This window comes from Artemia franciscana, chromosome 13, assembly GCF_032884065.1.
Source record: "Artemia franciscana chromosome 13, ASM3288406v1, whole genome shotgun sequence".
Taxonomy (NCBI): domain Eukaryota; kingdom Metazoa; phylum Arthropoda; class Branchiopoda; order Anostraca; family Artemiidae; genus Artemia; species Artemia franciscana.
Window position 1 is genome coordinate 24,484,019 of NC_088875.1, and position 24,338 is coordinate 24,508,356.

The following is a 24,338-nucleotide window of genomic DNA, read 5'->3' on the forward strand; positions in this document are numbered from 1 at the left end:
GTGCTATGATTAGTCACAAAAAGGTAAAGTTGGATGAAATCCCTTTTATGATTGCCCAATTTCACTTTTGGATGTGCACAGTAATATCAATTAATCAATCAATTAATCAATTCTCGGAATACTTTGAAAGAATTTCTTTTTTTTATATTTTATGTTAAATCATAAACCTTAACATGTCTAAAGCTTATATTTTTTTCATATGAAGCGGACATCAACTACACGCATATTAGCATGTGGCCCAATCTCGCGTTCAGGAATGACTATTCAAAAAGTAACAACAATTGAAAAAGTCATAATAGATCCTTATGGACATGACACAGAAGGACTTGAGGGGACAAGTTTACTAAGACTTATACTGACATCTGTTAAAGAGGCTACTGGAAGACACTCACGCTCGTTTGGCGGCATTAGAGGAGATCCAGCTTTTACGTCATTAGTCTACAGTTACATGGTAAGTACAATTGAGTGAAGTGTGTAAGCAAAGAATTATCCGATATAAAGAATACTGAAATGCGTTGTGACAATTTTGCTATTCCGTATTATTATTTGAAGTTGCAGTTTCCTAAATACTAGCCTTGTAACCGTACAGCCTGGTTGTGTCACTACTGTCAGGTGTTGTTACGCCTGACCGTAATGAAAAAAAAATGAACTCAACATAAAACGAAAACGGCACAAAACGAAAACGATACTAAAAACGGCACAAAAACATGACCCAAAATTGACTTGAATGAAACAAAAAAAAAAAAATAAAATTCAGCAAGTAATAAGAGACAAGACACCATCAATATAGGTCCTTCACCTTTAGTTTTTTTCCTATTTTGGTTGATGGAATGACTTAGAAAAATGTTAAATGTTTTATTTTATTATATAAAGAAAAATTTATTTTGTATCTTATTTCAATAAGGATTTTGCTTACATACTTAAATAAATTAACAACTTTAGGGTTGGTTCATGGTAATGTTTAGTTTAATTTTAAAATATTTACCTATTATGGTGTGGATCATGCATGCGAAACTTAAGATTAACAAAGCAAATGAATGGCGTTCAGAACATTTTTGCTGAACGGTATTTTTAATGGATCTACCACATCCTCCTCTGTTTACGTCTGACATTAAATTTTGAATTAAAATATTGTTTGAATTTTAAAAATTGTCGACAACGATGAAGATGTTGTGGTAGCAGCCCCATTGAAATATTACTTGGAAAAAGCATCTGAAAGCTTGAAAATACATGGATGAATTGACTAAATGCCATTTTTCTTATGTTCAATCAGATTGCTGTAAGACAATGAACAAACTAAATAAAAAAAATACAGTTTTCTCACATCATAGAGCAACTTTAAAACTTAAAACAGAGTTAAATTAGCCTATTTAACAGCTCAAACTCAATGTGGAAGTACACTTTCGTAAATCAAGAAATGAAACCAAACAGAAGAGAAAATAAAACGAATATTTGCATCCAATTTAAAAAAACGAGAAGTCATTATAAATAAGTGTTGTGTTGTCATCAGATCGAACAACAAAATGTCGAGTGTCATTTTCTCGCTACTGAAAACAAAATGTAATTTCAACTGCTGTTCCCTGAAAAAAGAATAAAATCAAGTTTTCAAATTAACCAGCGAAACACAGTGAATAATATTTCGGCACATATGATCATGTTCCAGCTAATTTAATTTAGTATTGCAAGAACGCACATATTCTTTCAGCGTTTGGTCACTTTTAAAAATATTTCTAGAAAGATTCTACTAACATACGAAACTTTCAAATAACATCCATTAGTGATATTTGAAACAATCTATAGAGTTCTACGATGATTAATCAAATCAAACTTAAAACAAACAGAAATACCAGTAACATAATAGGGGTGGTAGCTCCCTTGAATCCCTTCTCAATTATAAAGTGTTGCTTTTGCTTTGACGAAGTAAATATATAAATCTTAAGGATAGAAAAGAACTAATCGATTTTCAAAAAGAAAAAGTCTCAGTAAAAAATAATATAAGAATTAACTTTGTTTATTATTTTAAGAGAGCTTCTATTTTTCAACTGATTGCATCAGTATAGATCGATTCTTTTCAAGTGTGTGTGAAACAATTAATACGCAAAGTTTTCAATGTAACCAGCATGTTTAGTTGCTCAATGATACTCTAGCCTCATCACTCTTATTTGATGTAATTTTATTTTGTTTTATTTCTGTTTTTCGCTTTCTCTGTAATTTCTTTCGTTTTAGCTTGTGTATAATATATATATATATATATATATATATATATATATATATATATATATATATATATATATATATATATATATATATATATATATATATATATATATATATATATATATATATATATATATATATATATATATATATATATACGTATTTATCTGTGTGTGTATATATTTTTTCTCGAAAACGGCTGAAGTTTTTTTCTGAAAATTCGCATACTAGCATTTTCTGGTGTGAAAAAACGATTAAGATGGGCCTCAATTTTTGGAAAATTTTACATTCTCCCTCCCAGCCTCCATAATTTTTTTTCCTATATCGTTTTGGCTGATATTAGCTGACCAGAATCAACTGCCAACCTAAAAGTCCATCATATCTGCTTATGGTTGATTATATCCGATTATACTTGCTGTCAATCTGGATAATCATAAATAATAATAAAACGATTTATTTTCAAACGCCTTACACGGTCATGCCGATCAGCGGCAGTTCCCGTCACAAAAATCTGGATGGCTGACAGTTGGTATAACCAGGATATATGAATAATTATTACTTCATTAGTATCTTTTTTTGTTGATTTTCCACTATGAAAAAGCAATCAAGTTTCCAGGGTATTTCTTTTATTAATCCGCTAGAAGTATTTAATTTCTTAATCCAGTGATTGCTTGATCGAGTAAAAACCTAGCGATCGCGAAGAAAAAAAAATTAAACTTATCTATGATGATGCTTAGTTTTTTTTTTTTATCCTAAGCCATATAAGATACTTTTTTTGACGTTCAATCGGCGCTTTCTAAATTTATAAAAGTATTCTTATGTATTTATTTTGTATTCGTTTCTACAAATTTTCATGTGTGTTTTATATATTGGTATATATTAGTTTTATTTATTTTTTCTAGCCTGGCCAAGCACCTGAAGGCAAGGCTTTGCCCCAACCCTCTCTTAAAGAATCTACATTCTCTTTAATGTTTCAAAGTCTGAATCTTGGTAAGAAGATTGCGCCCATGCTTGAAACAGTAGTATCTGACTTACAAAGCACAGAGTTTGAATCGAGCCCTTCTTCCAAATTTATTTCTGATAGAATGGGTGGTCTACGGAGAATTATGTCTTATATGGGCTATGAAGAATTAAAAGAATCAATTGAAAAAATCCTAAGCTCTACAAGTGAGGGTAGCATTTCAAGGTAAGCCTGTTATAAAGTCATTGGTGTACATAGCCTACATAGCTGGCCTTTATTGCTGGTTTATTATAGACAACAAAGTTCGCCTGTAAATGTAGTGTTACCTCTGCGAGAGTGAACGAAAGCCAATGGCCTAAGAAGCTAGAAGGAGGCTACAAAAAGCCCTTAAAATAAGGTCTTTCCCATCCCTTGGAAGGGCTGAGAGTTTAGTTTTATCAGAGGAAGGAAATTACAAGCTTTTGATATAATATATACACATATATAAAGTGTTTTGTTGTTCCAGTGAATTTTAATCACTAATAAGAATTGATAAACTCTTCAACCAAAAAATGTTAAATCCCAAATGCAAATAGCATTGAAACCGTAGAAATAGAGATAAGCTATTTAAATATAAAAAAAGATAATTCTGGAAAAGGAATTAAAGTAAGCAGAATCATAAAATTCAACTTGTCCTAAATGCCTGGCTGCTGCAATTAGAGCAAAATCATATCAACTGCTAAAACATTTTTGAACTTGGAATAGAAGATATACTTGAAAGGAAAAGAAAAGTACATATCATGATAAATATATATATATATAATATATATATATATATATATATATATATATATATATATATATATATATATATATATATATATATATATATATATATATATATATATATATATATATATATATATAGACGCAATTTGTGCACTCCTTCAAAATGTTCTAGTTGCTATTAAACAAGAGTTATCTATATCTACTATGTCGAAAACTGCCGATCCAACCATTTTGCCTTCATTTTATAAAGAATTGAAAGAATGTGGTCTGAATGGGGACTATGAAAAAGCAATAAGAATTGGTAAAATAATTTTAAATTTGTTTTCCAACGAAAATTGAGCGTTGAAGTTGCAAGATTGTCTGTTTGATTCAAAACTCTCGACTGCAAGAAATGCTCCCTTCGATTGATGGATGTTCAGACGAAGAGGATATTACCTATGTTTTTATGCAAAAAACCCTAATCTGTTTATACTGTCAGCAAGTTTATTGAGTCTCTTGCAGCTCTGCATGAAAATGTAAGCCCTCTGATTTAGACTTGATTATTATTGCCTCATACAACTTAGCTGTATTCAACAAAAAGCAGAATGTCTTCGATGCGAAATAGAAACTGAAGTCGGCTAAATTTGAAGGTCTTGAGTATAAGTTGAACCAAAAACAGAGATAAATTATCGCTTTGGAGAATTACATCCTTTTACTCACTAGCACTGACGGGAGCAATGTTGACAAGCCCAGGGGCAAATGAAAGACCAGTTTCCGTCATCCAAATTGGGGACTTCGCTGTTTGGGACTTTGCTACTAGCAAAAAAAGAAGAAAGTTGATGAGGATAACAAACTTCTTGATAAAACGGCAGCAAGTGATCCGTCGTTTAGACTATCAGCAACACTGGAAATTGTTCAACCTCTTCTGAAATCAAGCTCTATCAGCACTGTAATTCCTGTTCTCAACAATTTGCTAGAAAAAGACTGTTATCGTTTTTTGTAGTTAGTGCTATTGTGTGCCTTCACATCCAGCATGGGGACCATAACACTGCAGCTGCATTATTAAAACAAGCTACTGAGTTTCATAAAAAGTGACCCAAGGTCGCAGTGTGTCAGAGCTCTGGGAGCAAGCATCAAATTTTCCAATTGAGACCGGTGAACCAAATATAGAAGCTAGTTATTTATAGAAGTTTGGATGTTAAGTCTGGTTCAGGTTTGATTAGGAATAAAATGAAAAGGACCAACTGCAACTACAATGTTACTTCAGAATTTCTCACCTTCTCAATACCAACCAGTCACAAAATATAGTTATGTTTTTGTGTACGGGTTACATATATTTGTCCATAAAATTGTCTAAACTGCTATATATACTGCTGAGGATTTTTTACTTATCTTGATACAAGCCATCCAATCATATTTCCAAGATTAGCTGTTTATAAATCAAAATTTTTACAGGAAAATTCTCTTACTTATTGCTTTATCTGAGTCACATTTCAATTTTTATTTTTGTGATCAACAGACATTTCGAGATTCAAACGTTTGAATTGAATATCTGGGGGTCTCAAGATAAAAAAAAAAGAATAATTAGAAATCTCCACAGTTTGAAACCCTGAGAATTGAAATCACCAATGCATACATATCAAATTCAAAGATAACAAACACATAATTATTTGTCTTGTAAGGACTATTTCGGCTCATATACTTAGTTTGAAGCACATACCTACATGCATCTTTAATAGAGTACATATTTTTCTGGCGATTTTGGCTTTTATTTGAATATTTTAGGACGAATTGAAGAGGAAATACTAAGGAAGAGCTCTAAACTGAAGGACTCTAGACTGACAGGACAAGCCATTATAAACGTTCACCAAAACATTGATGTAGACATCGACCATATAATAAACAGATATGGCGGGAGTGGAAATAGAGAAATAGACTTTTCCTTATAAAATTGTAAATTTTGTAATTTAAGCAAAATAAATTGAACTAAAGTGGAAAGATACGATACGTTGTTATGAAAAGTAAAATTTGATTTGTAAATTTTTGAAATTTCGTCAAAGTTGATTCTGTATTTTAAAACGCTATTTTTAAAAAGAAACAGTGATTAGTTAATGCTTTATTGCCCATGAATAAACCCTTGTTTTAAATGTCTTCTATGCATTTCTATCCCTTCGGTTTTTCGAGCTGAAATTTCGCGGATAAGCTCCTGGGCCCTAGGGGACCTTAACTTGTGAATTTCAGCCCGATCGGACAACGTTAAAGGGGGGCTGGGGTTGACGGGTCGAAACTTTCGGCCAGATTTTCCCCATGAAGGAAAAGTTGGAGGGGGATGAAATTTTGCAGGTTTCTTAGTTGGAGTTCGGGCTACGAAATGCATCCCTCCCCATCCCTCTGCGACCACTGGAACCGAAGATCGCTTAACATTGTCGTGTGTCGCCTCTCTATAGAGGCACGAGTGTGCCTCCTTGATTATCCCAAAAAATATATATAAATAAAGAAGAGGTAACATCAGATACTTCACCTTACTCTCAAAATTACCTCAAATGTGTTATTACTTGAAATACAAATTTGCCGCTGCTAGTAGGATAAAATAAAACGAATAATAAATGTTAAAACGTGGTAAAATAATATACAGGAAAAGGTAAAGAAAGGCAAATGATAACTTATGTATACACACGTTATTTGTGCATTCTCTCTAAAACATCCTTTATTTAACAGTGGTTAGTTGGCACCATCAAATTTATCTAAATTGCGTGATTTGATTAAAAACTACGTCTCCAAAGAATAACCATCGCTGAGAAACGTAATTTTGCCTTTGAAATGACCTCAAATCTGTTACTGGGAACTCAACTTCGTTGCTTTATTTAATTAAATAAAAAAAAACAAGTTTTTTTAACTGAAAGTAAGGAGCGTTATTAAAACTTAAAACGAGCAGAAATTACCCCGTATATGAAAGGGGCTGTTCCCTCTTCAACGCCCTGCTCTTTACGCTAAAGTTTGACTCTTTCTCTCAACTCTACTTTTTAAAACAGTAGAAACTTTAGCGTAAAGAGTAGGGCGTTGAAGAGGGAACAGCCCCTTTCATATACGGGGTAATTTCTGCTCGTTTTAAGTTTTAATGTCGCTCCTTACTTTCAGTTAAAAAAACTTGTTTTTTTTTTAAATTTAATTTCTGAACGTTTTTTAGTTAATCCATGTTTGGATTTCGGCTCTCCGCAGATGAATAATTAAAGCGAAATTTGCATATTTATTTATTTGGCTAATTGGCTTTCGCATAGTTTTGATCGAATCATTTAGAGAAAAAAGGAGGGGGAGGAGGCCCAGTTGCCCTACAATTTTTTGGGTACTTAAAAAAGCAACTAGAACTGTTAATTTTTTTACGAACGTTTTCATTAGTAAAAGATATACGTAACTTACGAATTAGCTTGCGTAACAAACTTTTATATTCTTATGTTTTTATTACGTATATGAGAGGGTTCGCCCACTCGTCAATGCCTCGCTCTTTACACAAAAGCTTAAATTTTTTCCCTGAATCACGAAGGCCGTAGAATACATAGTTGAAATTACTAAAAATACTTTAGCGTAAAGAGCGAGGTATTAGGAGGAGGTGAACCGCTTATATTCGTAATAATTTCTGTTCGTTTTAAGTTTTAATGCTGCTCCTTACTTTCATTCGAAAAAACTTTTTCATATTTATTTTTTCATTGTTTTTTTAAATAATGCTAGAAAATGCTGCGCCCCCTTCATGGAAATCTTCTACTCACATGACAAATTCCTCCATGGAAAGCTTCCCCCACATACCCCCTCTTCCCAACCCCTCCTCCCAGCCATAAAATCCCCCTGAAAACGTCTGTACACTTCCCAGTAACCATTACTATATGCAAACACTGGTCAAAGTTTTTAACTTGCAGCCCCTTCCACGGGGACTGTGGGGGATTAAGTCGTCCCCAAAAACATAGTTATAAGGTTTTCCGACTATGCTGAATAAAATGGCTATCTCAGAATTTTGATCCGATGACTTTGGGAAAAAAAGAGCGTGGTAGGGGACGTAGGTGCCCTCCAATTTTTTGGTCACTTAAAAAGGGAACTAGAACCTTTCATTTCCGTTCGAATGAGCCCTCTCGCAAATTTCTAGGACCACTGGGTCGATACGATCAGCCCTGGAAAAAAAAAAAAAAAAAAAAAAAAAAAAAAAAAAAAAAAAAAAAAACAAATAAACACGCATCCGTGATTTGTCTTCTGGCAAAAAATACAAAATTCCGCATTTTTATAGATAGGAGCTTGGAACTTCTACACTAGGGTTCTCTGATATGCTGAATCTGATGGTGTTATTTTCGTTAAGATTCTATGACTTTTAGGGGGTGTTTCCTCCTATTTTCTAAAATTGGGCAAATTTTCTCAGGCTCGTAACTTTTGATGGGTAGGACTAAACTTGATTAAACTTATATGTTTAAAATCAGCATTAAAATGCAATTCTTTTGATGTTACTATTGGTATCAAAATTCCGTTTTTTAGAGTTTGGTTACTATTGAGCCGGGTATTTAAGTGTTTCAAAGTTCAAATGTTCATATTCACTGTTAAATTTGTGCTTTATATCCAATTGTTTAAAACGAGAATAAAAATACTATTATTAGCAAAATTGGCTTTTATACATTTAACTAAAATTAGGCAATTTTAGTGTTACTCTTATTTTTCACTATTTCTATGTTTGCTCTCAAATCTTCATTGCATCGACGTTTCTTTGTGTATGTTTTATTTATGGTTGATTAATATGTGTTTATGCGATTTTTTTTGTTTCTTTATTCCAGCAATATTTATATTTGGCTCCCATTATCATAATTATAATGAGGGTATTGGAAATTTCAGGCAACTCCTTTTTGATGGTATGATGTCTTCAGGATCAAATCCTTCTATTGTCTTAACCCTGGAGCTTATCGAAAAGGGGAGCTTAAAAGGAGAGAGAGCTTTGCAAGCTATTAGCATGCTACCCATGGTTATTCGAACTCCAACAACAGAACTTTTAGAATTCATAGTGGTAAGATAACATTACTGGTCTTTCCTGGTAATAATGCCCAATTCAGCAATGAGTTTTAAGGAAATCCAGCTGAAAGTTGAAACGTGTATCACAAAACGGCAAGGTAGTTGTTTCATTGGTTAAGCTATCTCTGTTATTTGCAGTCCTCATTGTAATATTCAAGCACTTTCTGATTATGTCTATATAAAGTAAGAAAAGTGAGATGATAGCCCGGAATATCCACATTGACTTGGGTATTTAGGCCATGAGAGACACACAGACTGAATTTTTTTTGTATACTTTAAGTACTGAATATTTTTATTTCCCCAACTGACTTCTTATGCAAGGAGTGTAAAAAAAATTTTGAGAAGGAGTATCTAAACCGCTTTCTCAGAAAAGTTAATTTTCGACTGCTTGGCTATTATAGACATGAAAATATAGATTAACGGGTATTCTATTTTAAACAAGGACAATGGGAAAAAAATTATAATAAAAAAATCGTAATATTTCGACTTTACATCCACAAGCATGTATAAGCACAAAAAAAGAAAGATTTCTTTTAGATATTGTTTTATATATTGTGAAAAAATTATTGCTTTTGTCCTCTTTCTTTGTTTCAAATATTATACCCGTTTTTTATGTTAATTTAAAATCCTTTTCTATAAAATAAGTTTTTTCAAAGAAAAGTGCTTCATTAAACCAAAAATAAGCAGAAATAAAGTAAAATAATTTTCCAAGCGTAAAACTACCACAAATCACGATCAATAAATAAATGAAACCCAAGACGAACAGAAATTATCATAAGTAACCGGGTCAAACTCAAAACGAGTAGAAATTAGCATGACCAGGGCTGACACCTCGCATGCCTTCTGAAGACCAGAACATAATTTGCATTTTACTGGAAACAAACAAATTTTAAATGTTTTTACTTTTTTAACTATAATAAATAAAAATTATTCAGACAGTAACGAATAAATGTCAGTATATGTTTATTAAACTGTCAATCCACATTAGTTTTTTTTTACTTTATTTCTGCTCATTTCTGGTTTAATTGGCTCTTTATTTTTCTTTGAAAAACTTTTTAAATCACTTTTTATTCGTTTTTATTTACATAGTCTTTCTCATGGAAAAATAAAATAATATTTTAAATCTTTTTGCGTTTTTTTTCTATAAGAATCCATGATTTGGCTTGCTTTTCTTATGTTCGAGATAATTTTTCAACAATTTTTAACAATATACATCCTTTTGAAAATCTAGACGCAAATACTATTGTTTAATTCAGTTTTATATCTCCTCAAGCTCACTTGAAAAAAAGCTTATTACCATTCCCAAGAAATTCTATCTATGCTCTTCGACAACCTGGATATACTTACATTTTTTTATTATTATTTAAATTGTAAGAGCCGAAGTAATAACAGCAGTAGCCTTGAAAGTTTCAACTTAACACCTTCAGTCATTCTTAGGATATTAATGAGATCACTTATTGGCAACCAACATACACACAGTGCCTTTTTAGTTAGTTTTAAAGTGACTTTTAGTTTTAAAGCATAATTGGTAAATAACATAACTGCGGGGAGTTGACATACCCAACATCCTTTGAGATATAGTTACTGGGCTGTTCAACTATGTCGAACAAAATGGCTGTCTCAAAATTTTGGATTGGATGTGTTTGGAAAATTAATAGCTTGGATAGAGGACTGTTTCTGTAGTACTGCTTTCTATGATGGCCTGCATTGCCTCTGATATCGCTTATATGCCCTTTTGAAAACCTGTATGCGTGTAATTTTTTTGTTTCATTGAAACTCACCCTAAGAGTCCCCTAAAAGTTTCATCTTAATACCCTTAGCGTTCATTAGATACAGCAATCGTAGTGGTATTATTAATAGTATACATATAGTGCCATCTGCCTAGTTCGAAGTCCACCACTACTTACCCTGAAATGTCCAGCTTAATAATGTAAACTGTTCTTGAGATATTGCTGTGTCCCCTTTTGACAATCTGCATGCTTATAATTTGTTTTGATTTAGTTCAACATCGACCTAAATATTCATAGAAAGCTTCACCTTATTACCCTTTGTTTGCATAGTAGCAGTAGTTTTAGTAGCAGAAGTAGAAATAGCAGCAGCATGCGCATAACATATTTGGTTTTACCATAACACCTCAACAAACGCTGAAAGTTTAAACTTCATACCATGAACCATTCCTTAGGCATTGCTAATATGTCCTCTTGAAAACCTGTATGCGCATAGTGTGTTTCGATTTAATTTGATACTGTTTCAATATTCCCCAAATTTTTTGCCTTAACTCCCTTAGCTTTAGTTGCAGCAGTAGTAGTAACAATAGTAGGAGCAGTTGTAGTAGCAGTGGAATTAATGGTTGTAGCCTAAATTTTAGTAGCAAAAGTAGTAGCAGTAGGGAATGTAGTATCAATAGAAGTAGTAGTATGTATAGAAGCAATAGCATTGACATGCCAATATTGTCTTTTGATTAGTTCAAGATCCCACACAACAAGCCCCATAAGTTTCAACTTCACACACCAAACCGTTCCTAAGGTATGGCTGATCCGCCCTTTTGACAACCTCTATACTGACGGCGTCTTGTTATTTAGTTCACCTTCACCTCTTTATATTCCCTGAAAGTTTCACCTTCATACCCTTAGGCGTAGTTACAATACTAGTCACAACAGTAGTATTAGTATTAATAGTAGCATTAATAATAATAACACTAGCATTATTAGCAGCAGTAGACTAACATTACTAACGTATTGTATATTATATTATAACCAAATATTAACATATTGCCCTTTGATCGGTTGAACATCCCCCTCATCAAGTCCTGGAAGTTTCAACTTAACATGATTAGCTGTTGCTATGACATTGCTGATATGCCCTTTTGATAACCTTTATGTTCATATGCTTCATGAAATTTTCATCTCAATACTCTTAGCCTTACAAGTCGTTGCAATAGAAGTAGTAGTTGGATTAGTAGTAGTATTAGTAAAAGTAGTAGTAGCAATAGTAGTATTAATAAAAGTAGCAGTGATAGTATTATTTGTATCTTCTCCTCCTGAAGCATTCTCTGAAATTTCCAACTTATTACCCTAAGCCATTCCCTAAATACGCCCTTTTGACAGTCTGGATTCACATAGTGGGTTTTGGATTTAGTTCATATTTCCGCTCAATATTCTCTCAAATTTTCACTGCAATACCCTTAGCCTTGGTACTACTCGCTATCACTTGGTACCACTCACTATTTCGATCGGATGCATTTGTGGAAAAGAGGGCGTAGGGGAAGGGTTAGGTGTCCTCCGTTCACTTTTTACCCTTGAAAAGGGAACTAGAATTTTTATTTCCTGCCAAATATCCTCCTTCAAAGTTTATATGTCTACCCCTTCCATAAAAATCTTATTTGCCCCCGGGACATAACTTACAATCCTTGCCCTCAGGCTGTGTTTTTTTTTAATCAACCATGGAGGCATTGTTATATGATCTTTGGACTATTTTGTAGCAAAAGATTTTGAGATAGCAAAATGGCTATCTCAAAATCTCGATCGGATGACTTTGGGAAAAAAGGATGAGGGTATTCAGCTGCCCTTCAATCACTTTTGACTCTCAGAAAGGGCAATAGAGCTTCCGATTTAGAATCAAATTATCCCTCTTCGAAGTTTACACGACCACCCCTCCCAAAAAACCTTATACGTTAACAATGGGCAACTAACAAAACTGGTAGTCTTTGCCCTGAGGGCCATGGGAGGGGTGACATCCCCAATGACATTTTTACTGCACCTTTCAACCCTCAACTATGCTGAATAAAATGGCGGTCTCAAAATTTGATTGGGTGTGTTTATGGAAATGATGGGTGTGTGGGGGCTGGTTGCCCTGCAATGACTTTTGGCTCTGAAAAAGGATAGTAGGACTTTCAATTCGCAATCAAATGAGCTCCTTTTGAGGTTTCTAAGAAGTCTCTTTCTATGCGAAGTGCCTTGGTGAGAAAAAAAAGAGTAAAACATTGTACACACGTCGCTGTTTACTTAGGCAGCGCTATTGCGCTGCCTATGATTTTTATTTATTTAAGATTCAAAATGAAAAGGTATTGTGGTCTAAGAAGTTATCTATTGTAGATATAGTGCCAATAGCAGAGGGCTGTCTAGGATTTTGAATTTACTAGAATAAAAAGTCGATGTTAGCTTAGGAAAATGGATTAATCAGGATTTATCTTCTTTGTAGAAATTTGTAAGCACACAAAGAGAAGAAAGTATTAAAGAAACTGGTGCCCTGGCCATCTCTCAAATTATTCATCATGCATGTGTCAGTAAAAGTCTTAAAAAATTTCGCTTTCCTATTGATGCTATGGGAGATTTTTGCAAGCCGGATGAACCACTGATTATCAACGGCTTACTTCCATGGTAAGGTTTTCCCCATACTTTCATCGAGTGTTTAGTTTAGTGCGGATGATATAATTATTTAACCGTACTTGTAGACTATATTTACGGTATGAATGTATTGTTCGAGTCTTGGTGTCGTTGGCTATTTAGTTTGGAACGGGGGTCAATTTTCTGACTCTGTAAGCTCAGCCAGGGGCTTTAAATGTACCTGGAGAAATCTGAGGGGGAAAAGGGGTAAGCGTCGGATGATTCGCCTCCAACCACGCATTGCACTCTCGGCCGAAAGTATTGAATTAGAAGGCCGGTAACTTCGCAACGCAGACAATTGGTCAGCGTGCAAATTTTTTTCCTTTTTTTTCATAGGCCATAAGTTATAAGTTATGAATTTATCAACAGTTCAACTTCTGAAAGATTAATAACTTGTTTCTCTTAAGTTTACTTTTATGTTTACTAGAAAAACCTTTAGATGAACGGCTCTCTAAACTTGAAAGTATACACAAAATCGAATTTTTTGTAAATCCGATGAACCATTGAAATTGAAAGTTAACATGAGTAACACAAGACTAGATTTATTACTGTTCAATTTGAAAAGATAAAGAAATCAAATTAGACACAAATACATTTATAACTGTAGATTAAGTTTTCTTGCACTGCTGTGCACAAGAGAAGAAGAAGAAGAAGAAGAGGGAGAACAAAGAGACAGTAGTTTCATCAAAAAGAAGGAAAATAAAGAAGAACTACTTACTGTCTCCTAAGATGCATATATTACATTCGTCTCTTCTAGAAAAATGCAAAGGCCACTTCGTCCTCTATTTTTAGTTAATTTAAATGTATCAGATACAGGAAAAACTAGACCTACGTTGCCTGGGCAACGTGAAGTGTTGCGGCAACCTTTGTCCGGCTTCGCCGATAAAAGTGTTGCGAGAGCAACACTTTGGTTTTGTTTCTTCGCTATCGGTTAAATTCTGAAGTTGTCAAAACTATCAAAGCATTCAAAACGGCATATTCAAAGCAGAACACAATCAGTAATCGCATGATCAAGTTCTTCAGCGTTGAAAAAACAACAGCAAAAGAATATCGGAAGAAGGGACTAAATTGAGTTTGCAGCCAGTTGAACTTAATCCTTTTCAATCGTAGACATCGTGACCGATGGAAACTTGGAACATTATCTTATATAATCTAGTTGGTATTATAAAGCTATTCGTGATTTTTCAGGATCAAATACCATAGATGTGCACCAATTTGCACAAATTTTTAGCCTCTGATGAACCTCCTCTAGCAACCGATTCTTACTTACAAGTCCCTCTCCCGTGATATACATCCAAGTTCACCGGAAACAAATAATGGGTACACCAACTAGCAAAAGTTGCAAACCCCTTGTCGCTGAAGTCATTGTAGCCTAACAGCCGATTATTACTTACAACTCCCCTACATGTCTTACAATCGGGAACCAAGTTGTTCTTACCATCAATTACACCAGAAACAGATAATGGGTACACCAATCAGCAAAAGTTGCAAACCCCTCATTGCCAAAGATGATTATAAGCTAATAATCGACTGTTGCTTGGAAGTCCCCTACATATCTCACAATTGGTATCGGCCTATTTTTGGTTCAAGTGTGTACCTTACCACTGAAGTTGTCAACCCCTTGAAACTTTCAAACTGGTGTATGTCATGAAGGAATTTTTGTAACAAAAAATGGATGACATATACTTTGATCAGCTCATCAAGGTCTATCGATTGTCATTGAAAAAAAAAATTCTATCTGTCTTAGTTCAAAAGTTGACTTTTTTGCCGGAGGCCAACTTTCTAACACCACCACTTAGAAAGGAGCAAAGGATAAGCTCTAATTTCTTTAGCAATGAGAGAACTTTTAAAGTTTAAGAGGTATATCTGATACCATTTCTCTATTGCAATCCCAAGTAGAAAAAAAAAGAATGGTAAAGTCAGCTGAAATCACGAACAGAAATGGCTAGAAACAATAGATGGCAGCACTTTCGGACCCGTGGGAAAATCGCACTTTTTTGTTTCTGTAAATTTTTCTATTTATCACTCAAAGAAGATATATTGGCTGTGGGGCCGGGGAACTACCGCATATATTTAACACTTATAGATTTTAGTCCATCTTCAATTTGAAACTGGTGCCTGCCTGCTTGCCTGCTAGAACGGAGCTTTCCACTCGAAAGCAGAAACATGGTTTGATGAAACGAAAGCTTGGCTGCACAACTTCAGATACTCCTCTCTGACATAGGCTATATAACTCCACTTCACTTCGCACACCATAGGCTCTGGCTCGAGGACAAGCAAAAAACCATCCTTTTTGGCCCCAGGCAAGAGTTCTACGGAGCTTTCCAAAATGTAATGTCATATTCATCAATCCGGCCTGAGGTCCACACTTTCCGTAAAAACCGCACAGGTTAGACCCTTACCAGTTTCCAGGAATAAGCTGAGATCGGCGACATAGGAAAAAAAACAAAAAAAAAAACAAAAAAAAAACGGGACAAAACCAAAGTGTTGCTCTCGCAACACAATACTTCGGATTTTTCTTGTGTGAAATAGTAAAGAACGGGAATCAGGGAGCAGAGTCGCCCAAATATGACATCACACCCAGGAGAACCTTGAGAAGTAACTCTTCAAAAGATATATGTTTTTTATTGTCTCGTCAAAAGACTAGTGTGTTGCATCAAATTGTATAGGAAGATGCCGTTTTGTGGAAACTTGCATTTTATTCAAACATTATCTTTTTTTACTTATCGAAGGCACTAGATGTAGCAATTTCCTTTCCAATGAGCTCTTACACATATCTCTGTGATGTTTCAGTGCCCCATAGGGGACGATAAAAAAACAAAGGAGGAGAAAAATCAGAATAAGACACCTCACTGCTTCTCATGCAAAACTTTTTTTGCTTGCTTCTCAGTATGGGGCCTCTAATTCTCTTGCGTGGTGGCTTCAGATATGAAGATTCCAATACTGTAATTTTCTTTTCGATCTAACAACATTATTCGGATGTTTCAGGCTCTTTTCCAAAATTCCCGTGAATTTGTTTTCGCAATTAACTTTTATCATTAATGTTAGTCGAAATGACAGTTTCCATTATTGAATAAGCTGTTTTTATTTTTTTCAAAATATGTTTTAGATTTTCTGTTACAACGGGTTAGGGTTCGTTCTTTACTATGTTATCCCTAAGGAGGCAACCATGATTACTGAAATCTTTATTTTTAAATGATTAAATTGCACAACCATATAGAAGTATGTTTTAATTATGGAAAAAAAAGACATCCACTGCCAGTATTCGGGGGAAGCATTGCACCAGCTGTAATTATTAGTCACCATTACAGAACAGCACAAATGGCAACCTTTATTTGATTGGATGATAACCCTCTAAATGTGTAACAAGCCATAAGACGCTATTCCATGCCTAATATATTCCATATCTAATTTGATTAGTTCCTCTAACTTATGCTGATAATAAGAATTTAGCCCTTCTCTTACAGAGGACCGATCGAGTGCGATCACTCTGTGTCACAGCCATAGCTGTTGGCCAAGTTTTGTTGATTTTGTTTTTTCTCCCTCATAGAATTAATGGCTGGATGACACGCAGACGGAAAAGCTGCATAATTATGAATCCATCTTTTACTTCTCAACAAGTTGGGCTGGTGTCAAGGTATGGTTACGAAGATCGAGTCTAGATTTGAAATTAATCTAAAGACACCTTGCTCTCCCACAGACGTTACGGGCTTTGAAAAGACATAATTAGGATGTTGAATGTTACTTCTGACTAACTTTGATAAATATCCAAGAGCTCATTTTGGTAGAAACCCTAACAAGTAGGATTTAGTTAAAACACACTCCTGCCTCTAAAAAAAAATGGTTTTCAAATTTAATTTACGACAGTTTTTGTAAATAAGGCTTGAAAATATCCTCCCTCCCGCCTCTTGGAATCCCACGCCTGCCAATGAAAAAAATCTCAAAAAAATACTTCTAAAATCTTCTAAAACAGGGTACATGAGTTTTAATCAGAACCAACTATAAATCAATTTTGAAGTATCATTTGTTCTTGTGTATACAATGGTTCTCAACCTTTTGAACCATCGTCAACTTTTAACATCCACCATCTTGGGGTCCATAAAACTATCCCAGGCAGAATGTGTAACAAATAGTCACCTCTGAATTGTCAACAATCTTAGTTTTTTCATTTCTGGCTGTAGATTAACTCAGATCTTTATTGTTTAAATTTTTTCTTTTCTACGATTTGTTGAACTTTTAATTTGCTTTTACAATTTTAGTTTTAACCGCGATACGTATGTTCTGTTGCTATTCTTATTTTTCTATTCCTTGTGTGGCGCAGAACATGCGAAATGAATATTTATCCCAAATATACGTCATTTCTATTGCTTAGATTCGTATTGCTATGTTTTTTGCCCGTTGTGAATACTTGGATTTTCCTTTTCTCTTGAAGCTCTCCTTGAGGAGGTCGTTTGACAAAGCTTAAGTAGAGCACAAAATAAACATATTTCACGAAGGTGTCGCTTTCTTCGCAAATATTTCATCTAGGAGCGACGAGATTTACTTTTTAGCCATATATAATGATAAATGAATATCACAGATATGGAAGTTGTATAGAATGCTAAAATAATTAAACAAGTTTCTTATCGTCTCCCCCTTTCTCCATAGCAAAGGAGAAAAGCTTACAGTGAAGGAGAAAAGCTTCGCCTTTCTCCTTTTCTGTTAAAATTGTCGTTCTTTTGAGTATATATTTTTTTTTTGCACTTATTTCAAATGTATTAGTAGAACATGTTAGTAAACTTTTTGTTTTATCCTACTACGAAAATCTTTTGGATGAAATAAGACCAACAATTTTGTAGGTTAAAATCACAGTTGGATTATTCAGAATCAACTAGCTCGAAAATAGTATACCTGGCAGCTCTAAATAACCTGGCTCATGAAGGTGTCGTCCCTATTGTTACTCCCTATATAGAAAATTGTTCAGGACCAGAGAAAAGACACAGAAGAAGTGAATTACTGGACTTCAGTGCATATAAACACGGACCTTTAGAAGGTAAGTATCAATTTCATCTGAATAACCTTTATAAATCAGAGCGTGAATCTTGTTGAGATTCTGAGGTTGCACTGAATTGTAGCAATACTATTCAAGTTACTTTTGTATGATTAAATATAATTCAAAATTTTTGTGAGCCAAGACTTTCATGGCTGGCATCAAATTTGTTTTGCACAGTTGGCAGAAAACCGACAGTCAATACAATTTTAAATAGAATAGAAAAAAATAGCATTAAGCAAGACAAAGCCAAAAAAGATGACAATATGATATTTCTCTCGATTTTGTTATTCGTGCTATCAACAGCAAAATAAAAGAGCAGACACATTGAAACGCAATAATCAAAATAAAGTTAAGAGCATTTGTGCAAACTTTGGGGATGGATGGCTGGGGATCTGGAGCCACCTTAAACCTTTCGTGGAGTGGGTGGGATATTAGCCTCCACTTCTTCAATGCTTCTAAGCGATAAGTATGCGCTTGGGTGATGTCCCGTATTCTTGAGAATATTTATTTTTTCCGTTTTCGGTATCTGACATGCGAACATCGATATTTCGGAGCTGTTGTGGCAGGTGATTTAATTTTTCTTTCGGCTCAGTTGAATTACTAAAACCAGTTTTAATCTTTTATGCAAAACTTGGAGTAATACAAAGGAGTTCTACAGAGTCTAAGTCCTTTTTGACGCAGAAAATATTCTAGACACAGAAAAAGGAAAATATAATATAAATTATATTACTTCAAGAATTTTTTTTTTCGTCTGTATTTTCAAAAATAAAATATTGCCCTAACCAGTTTTTTTTTTTCCAAATAACAACATATTTCACGTTCAGAGTTCAGACAAAGAAGGTCGAGATAACATTATTTCTGCATCACTATTATTGTTTATGTTTACCAAACTTGAAAAAAGAATTGAAGAAAAAAAAAATCAAAGGTAAAAATGGATGGGGATCTTTTAAGACCAATGAACATAACAGATGAAAAATGTTTCGGCAAGAAAAACAGCCTCCCATGTTTAAAAAAACACTCTTGGTCTATTTTTCAATTTCTTTTCTCAATTTGTTTTTGTCATACCAGGCCAATGCGGTTTACGAAATTTTCTATGTTTATGTTTAATTTCAAAAGGCATTAAAGAAATAAGGAAAAGGAAATTTTTGAAACCTATCTGTATTACATAGCTAGTTGAGGATCGTGCAGCTTTTCAGCAGCAGTTATTTCACTAAGGCTTGAAAATAACCCACAAACACTTCTAAAATTTTTGAAGCAGTGATTACAGACTATGGAGCATCCTCCCTGGTTTCCTTCGCTGTTAAATGCAAAAGGCTGGACAAAAGGCCCCTGTGAGAGTACCTGGACTGCAGTGTAGATTTATTGGAATAAAAGTCACATTGTATCTCTATTTATTACTAATCCTAGGAAGCACAATTTAGATAGTGAGTCAGCAGATGCAGAACCTGGTCAACCTGTGAAAATTTCTGGCAACATGTTTTTCTATTCAGTTTGCAAAAACAGATCTTTATCACGCATTGTCTCACCAATAGATTTGATACGTAGCCAGAAATGACTTTTAATGTGTTAACTGTGATTTTCACTTATCGACATTAATGTTTTAAAGTTAGTAAATTTGAAGCACCGATTTATATAACTTGAAAAGCTGTAAAGTTTCTACTTTAAATATAATAGAAGTCCCAAGTCCAGGCCATGATGGTTTTGTCCCTATTCTTTCCATGCAATAGGCTTCAGTAGACGTCTTACCGAATGGGTAGGACCCCTTCCCCTGTGTCTCTATTAACGGCTGAATCTGATATTACGCACTAAAATTTTTCAGATAATCCGAGGAATTAGTGTTTTAAATTTTTGTAAAATTCAAGTTCAATCTAAGTAAATTTAAATAAAAATTATACAAAAATGAGGTTGACTTGTGCTAGCCTCTACCATACTATGCTGCTGTGTTCAGCTTAAGAGGATTAAGTCAATATGGCCAGTTCCAAGTAAATAATTGCCAGTTCAATATGGCCAGTTCCAAGTAAATAATTGTTTGGCGGCATCATCTATCCTATCTAACAAACATAGGCTCATTAACATTTGTCACATGTAAATTCAAATCTTTTCTTAGCTAGGTGTAGCGCTTATGTCAAGAAACAAGGGAAATTTATGTTTCGGCTGTCCCATGCCTAAACAATTATTTTGATAGTTCACGGCCTTTGGCCTGGAGTATTCAAACGAAGCCATCTACCAGGTTGGCTCGTCCAAGAACGAGGTTGATTTGCCTCTTGAAATTCCTAATGTGAAACTTTGATGAGCTAAAAAACACGTGAAATAAACAACTAAAAAATACTTTTGAACGAGAGTCTTTACAGTTAGACATCCTAGTCCACGCCGGGTAAACATAGGAGCTTCATTTTTGTATCAATTTGTGTTTTTAAGATGTGAAAACAGCAAGCTCGAATTTTATCATGTGAGTCTTTATTTATTTCGTATACTACTTCATAACCTTAAGAGATCAACTTGTAAAGTAGTTTATTTATGGAGTATATTATCTCCGTAAATAAAATGACAAAAAAGAATATGGAATATTGTAGCATTGCTGGTGTGGTATTGCAGGCATCAATGGTTTCAATTGTACTGTATGAAGTCGGTGATGGATTTAAACTATTTAAATTGGCTTTTTAAAATAAAGGAAATAAAAATTTTAGCCAAAAAAAATATTGGTGTGTTTCGGCACTAACCACGTGCCAAACTTGTTATTGAAAACAAAAATTACGAACATACTGATTTTACTGTCAGTTATAACTGGAATCTAAAAAATATTAAAAAAGCAATAAAATCTCCAATGAAAAATGGGTGACCAAGACAAGGTTATATATGCTTTTTTTTAGTACTGTCAGTTTTCATGCTGATATTTTGGCTTATTTTGAGGAATCTTTGGTGTTTTAGACAGAAAAACGCCTATTACGCTAAAAGTTTATGGCAGAAGAAATTCTGCTTATGTTTTTTTTTCAGCATAAAGGGAAAACTTTCCTGAAAACTTCCGCCAGGAAAAGTTTCCTAAACAAAGGAGTATAATCTTGAATAAATGTAAAACCGCAAAAAATACAAAAAACTCTATATCAAAGTCTCTAATTCAAAAACTCGATATCAAAGTTTAGAGATTAAGGTGTAAACTGTGGGATTAAGCGTAAAATTTCAGTAGATACTTAGGGTGCAATTTTCTTAGTACGAAACTACGTTACATAATGTAGTTAGACAATCTGAAAGAACAAATCACTGTTATCTATTAGCCTATACAGCCTGCTTAGAAATTAAAAAATGTTATCTTTTACAGTCAATTTTTTAGTTTTTTTGTGCATTTAAGACCTTATGTTTTCAGTTTTACTAGGGTCGAAGAGTCCTGTTTTTACTATATCGTAAATATACTTAAAATTTACATCTGATTCTTAAATGTACTATCCAATTTGTAATTTGTAATAAAATATAAAAAAAGGCTACATACTTAGAATCGTGATTAATGATTCATATGAACCAAATAGCAATAAAAATTCTAAAAAATTTTAAGTTGATTTTGGGGATGTGAAGAAATATTTTGTTCAGGAGAATAGTAGGAATAGGAGCAACTCTCAGAGGAAACAAAGACAAATCTAAATTTAGAGTTACGATTATAGCTAAAAACATATTTTCCAGCCTTTGTTTCTACATTGTTTTTCATTGAATAAATTTTTTAGCAGAAGAATTGCAGGCCCTTAAAACCTGGAAAAAGTTGATCTTTGGAGAAGAGAAAGGAGAAGAAAAAGTAAAGTCAGAAATTGTCCAAGAAATGAAGAAATGGATGGATAAATATGAAGAAAATAGAACGAAGAATACCCTGAAAATTTTAACAAATCCAGACCAAAAAGAATTTTCGACATCAAAGATCAACAAGGAAGTACTTAAGGCTATTATTGAAGCTGCTGGGGCTGAAACAGACAAGGAGACAGAGCAGGCTCACGATAAAATTTTGAGCTTTCTTGAAGAAGGTAATTGGAAAATTTCTAGAACAAGGGGAAGGGAGAGAGAAAGAAAGAAATAGAGAGGGAGGGGTGGTGTGTACAGACGTTACTAGGTTTACATTATTATAATGGTGTTAATCCATGTGCCTTTTCGATATACTTGTTAATTCATATTAACCGTTCAATAATATAATATATTACTAATAATGATATTATTGATAATAATATCAATAACATGTTATTTGTTCAATCATAGTTCATATTTTCTGTTTATTAACACTCGTTTTTGTTGCTTGTTGTTTACGATATATGCAACTTTCTTTATTACTTCACTATTGCAAAGGAAAACGAAAAAAAAACGGTTTTACTGCATGGGAGGTCAGAAAGTACTGAATGAGGTTAGAACGTTGTATAAATAGAGCTTAATTGCTTTGCAGGATGAAAGGTAACAGTCTATGTAGGAGTCAGAATTTAAGCTCTTTCTACGAGTAAAAGAACTCTGAGGCAAAAACGCACAAATGTAACATCGTATCTTCTCATTTATGCATAAATATTCGTTGGACGTAAATCAACATAAAATATTTAAATATTTTTTAAATATTAAAAAAATATCTTTAAGAAACTCCTTATTTCCAATTCCGTTTTTAAATTTAGCCAGTGATTATCTTAACATTGCTGAATTTATGTATTGATATTACATATCGACGGAGATACTTCAGCTATCATGAGGGGCTTAAAAAATGCCGATTTTTTTTATGTTACAATTGTGGACCAGATACACCTGGTCTTGTCTACTGTTCTCAGATTTTATTAGAATACTATCATCAAGTTGAGGTTCAAGTTATTTTAAGTTTCAAACTAATTTCACTCACTGTAATACTATAATACATTATATAACAGATAAGAAAAATATTTAAATATGGGTGCCTACAAAGTGAGTTAGACTCAAAAACCGGCACACTTAGAAGAAAAAAAATTATGTAAGTAAAATCAATATTATTAATTAAGGATTTAGTCAAAGACTTTAATTAACTATTTAAGACTTCATTTATTTAGTGAATTTGTGGTGTTTCTAGCCAAAGTGCTTGTCAAGCGACAGACATAGACGAGAAAAAACAGTAATATGTGATCTTTTTGAGTGGAGTGGAGAAAAATTATCCCACCAAGACGAATTTCGAAGTCAGCTGAATCCCCCCTCCAAATCACACCCTTTTCCTTGAAAGGTTAAATTCCCCCCCCCCCCCATTTTTCCCCAAACACATCCTGTCAAAATTTTGAGATTATCATTTTATTCAGCATAATTGAAAAAACCAGTAATTACATGTTTGCGGGGTGCCACCCCCCCACAGCCGTGAGGATAAAAGTTATAAGTAATGCTAGCTGCCCATTAATGTTATATAAAGTTTTTATGTAAGGAGTGGTCGTATAAACTTCACAGGGACTCATTCGATTGAAAATTGGAAGTTCAAAAACTATTCTTGAGAGTCAAGAGTGATCGGAGGGTAACTAGCCCCCCTCCCACATCCTCTTTTAACAAGTGCATCCGATCGAAATTTTGAGATAGTCGTTTTGTTTAAAATAGACCAAGGATCATATAACAAAGTTATATGGTCAAGGATGTTAAAAAAGAATGTTATGTGTCAAGGGTTGACACAACCCCCCAGTTGTTCAAATTAATTTGTTCAAAATAGTTCAAAGTTTAATTAACTATGCCTCCAGGGTTGAAAACCCCCCAGCTTCTGGGGCAAGGGCTTCAAGTTATGCTGGTTGGCTATTGTTAACATATAAATTTTTATGGTAAGGGTGGTTGTATAAACTTTGGAGGAGGCTCATCGGATTGGAAATTGGAAGTTTTAGTTCCCTCTTTAAGAGTCAAAAGTGATCGGAGGGTAACCAATATCCCCCTCTCTCACGTCCTTCTTTCTCTAAATGTAACTGACCTAAATTTTAAGATAACCATTTTGTTTAAAACAGTCTAA

At 33.8% G+C, this 24,338-nt stretch overlaps 1 protein-coding gene across 2 annotated transcripts in view; it reads left to right on the forward strand.

Moving 5' to 3' along the window:
- The window catches only part of LOC136034696 (uncharacterized), a 131,002-nt gene that overhangs the window by 32,773 nt on the left and 73,891 nt on the right, over nt 1-24,338 (forward strand). The window contains exons 10-15 of one of the 2 annotated variants that reach the window (XM_065716030.1): nt 206-451; nt 3,120-3,403; nt 8,792-8,960; nt 13,166-13,344; nt 18,189-18,382; nt 22,096-22,386. In XM_065716030.1, coding sequence (XP_065572102.1) covers nt 206-451; nt 3,120-3,403; nt 8,792-8,960; nt 13,166-13,344; nt 18,189-18,382; nt 22,096-22,386 — 1,363 coding nt within the window. The remainder of the gene's footprint in view (nt 1-205; nt 452-3,119; nt 3,404-8,791; nt 8,961-13,165; nt 13,345-18,188; nt 18,383-22,095; nt 22,387-24,338) is intronic. The other variant, XM_065716031.1, reaches the window with a different exon arrangement.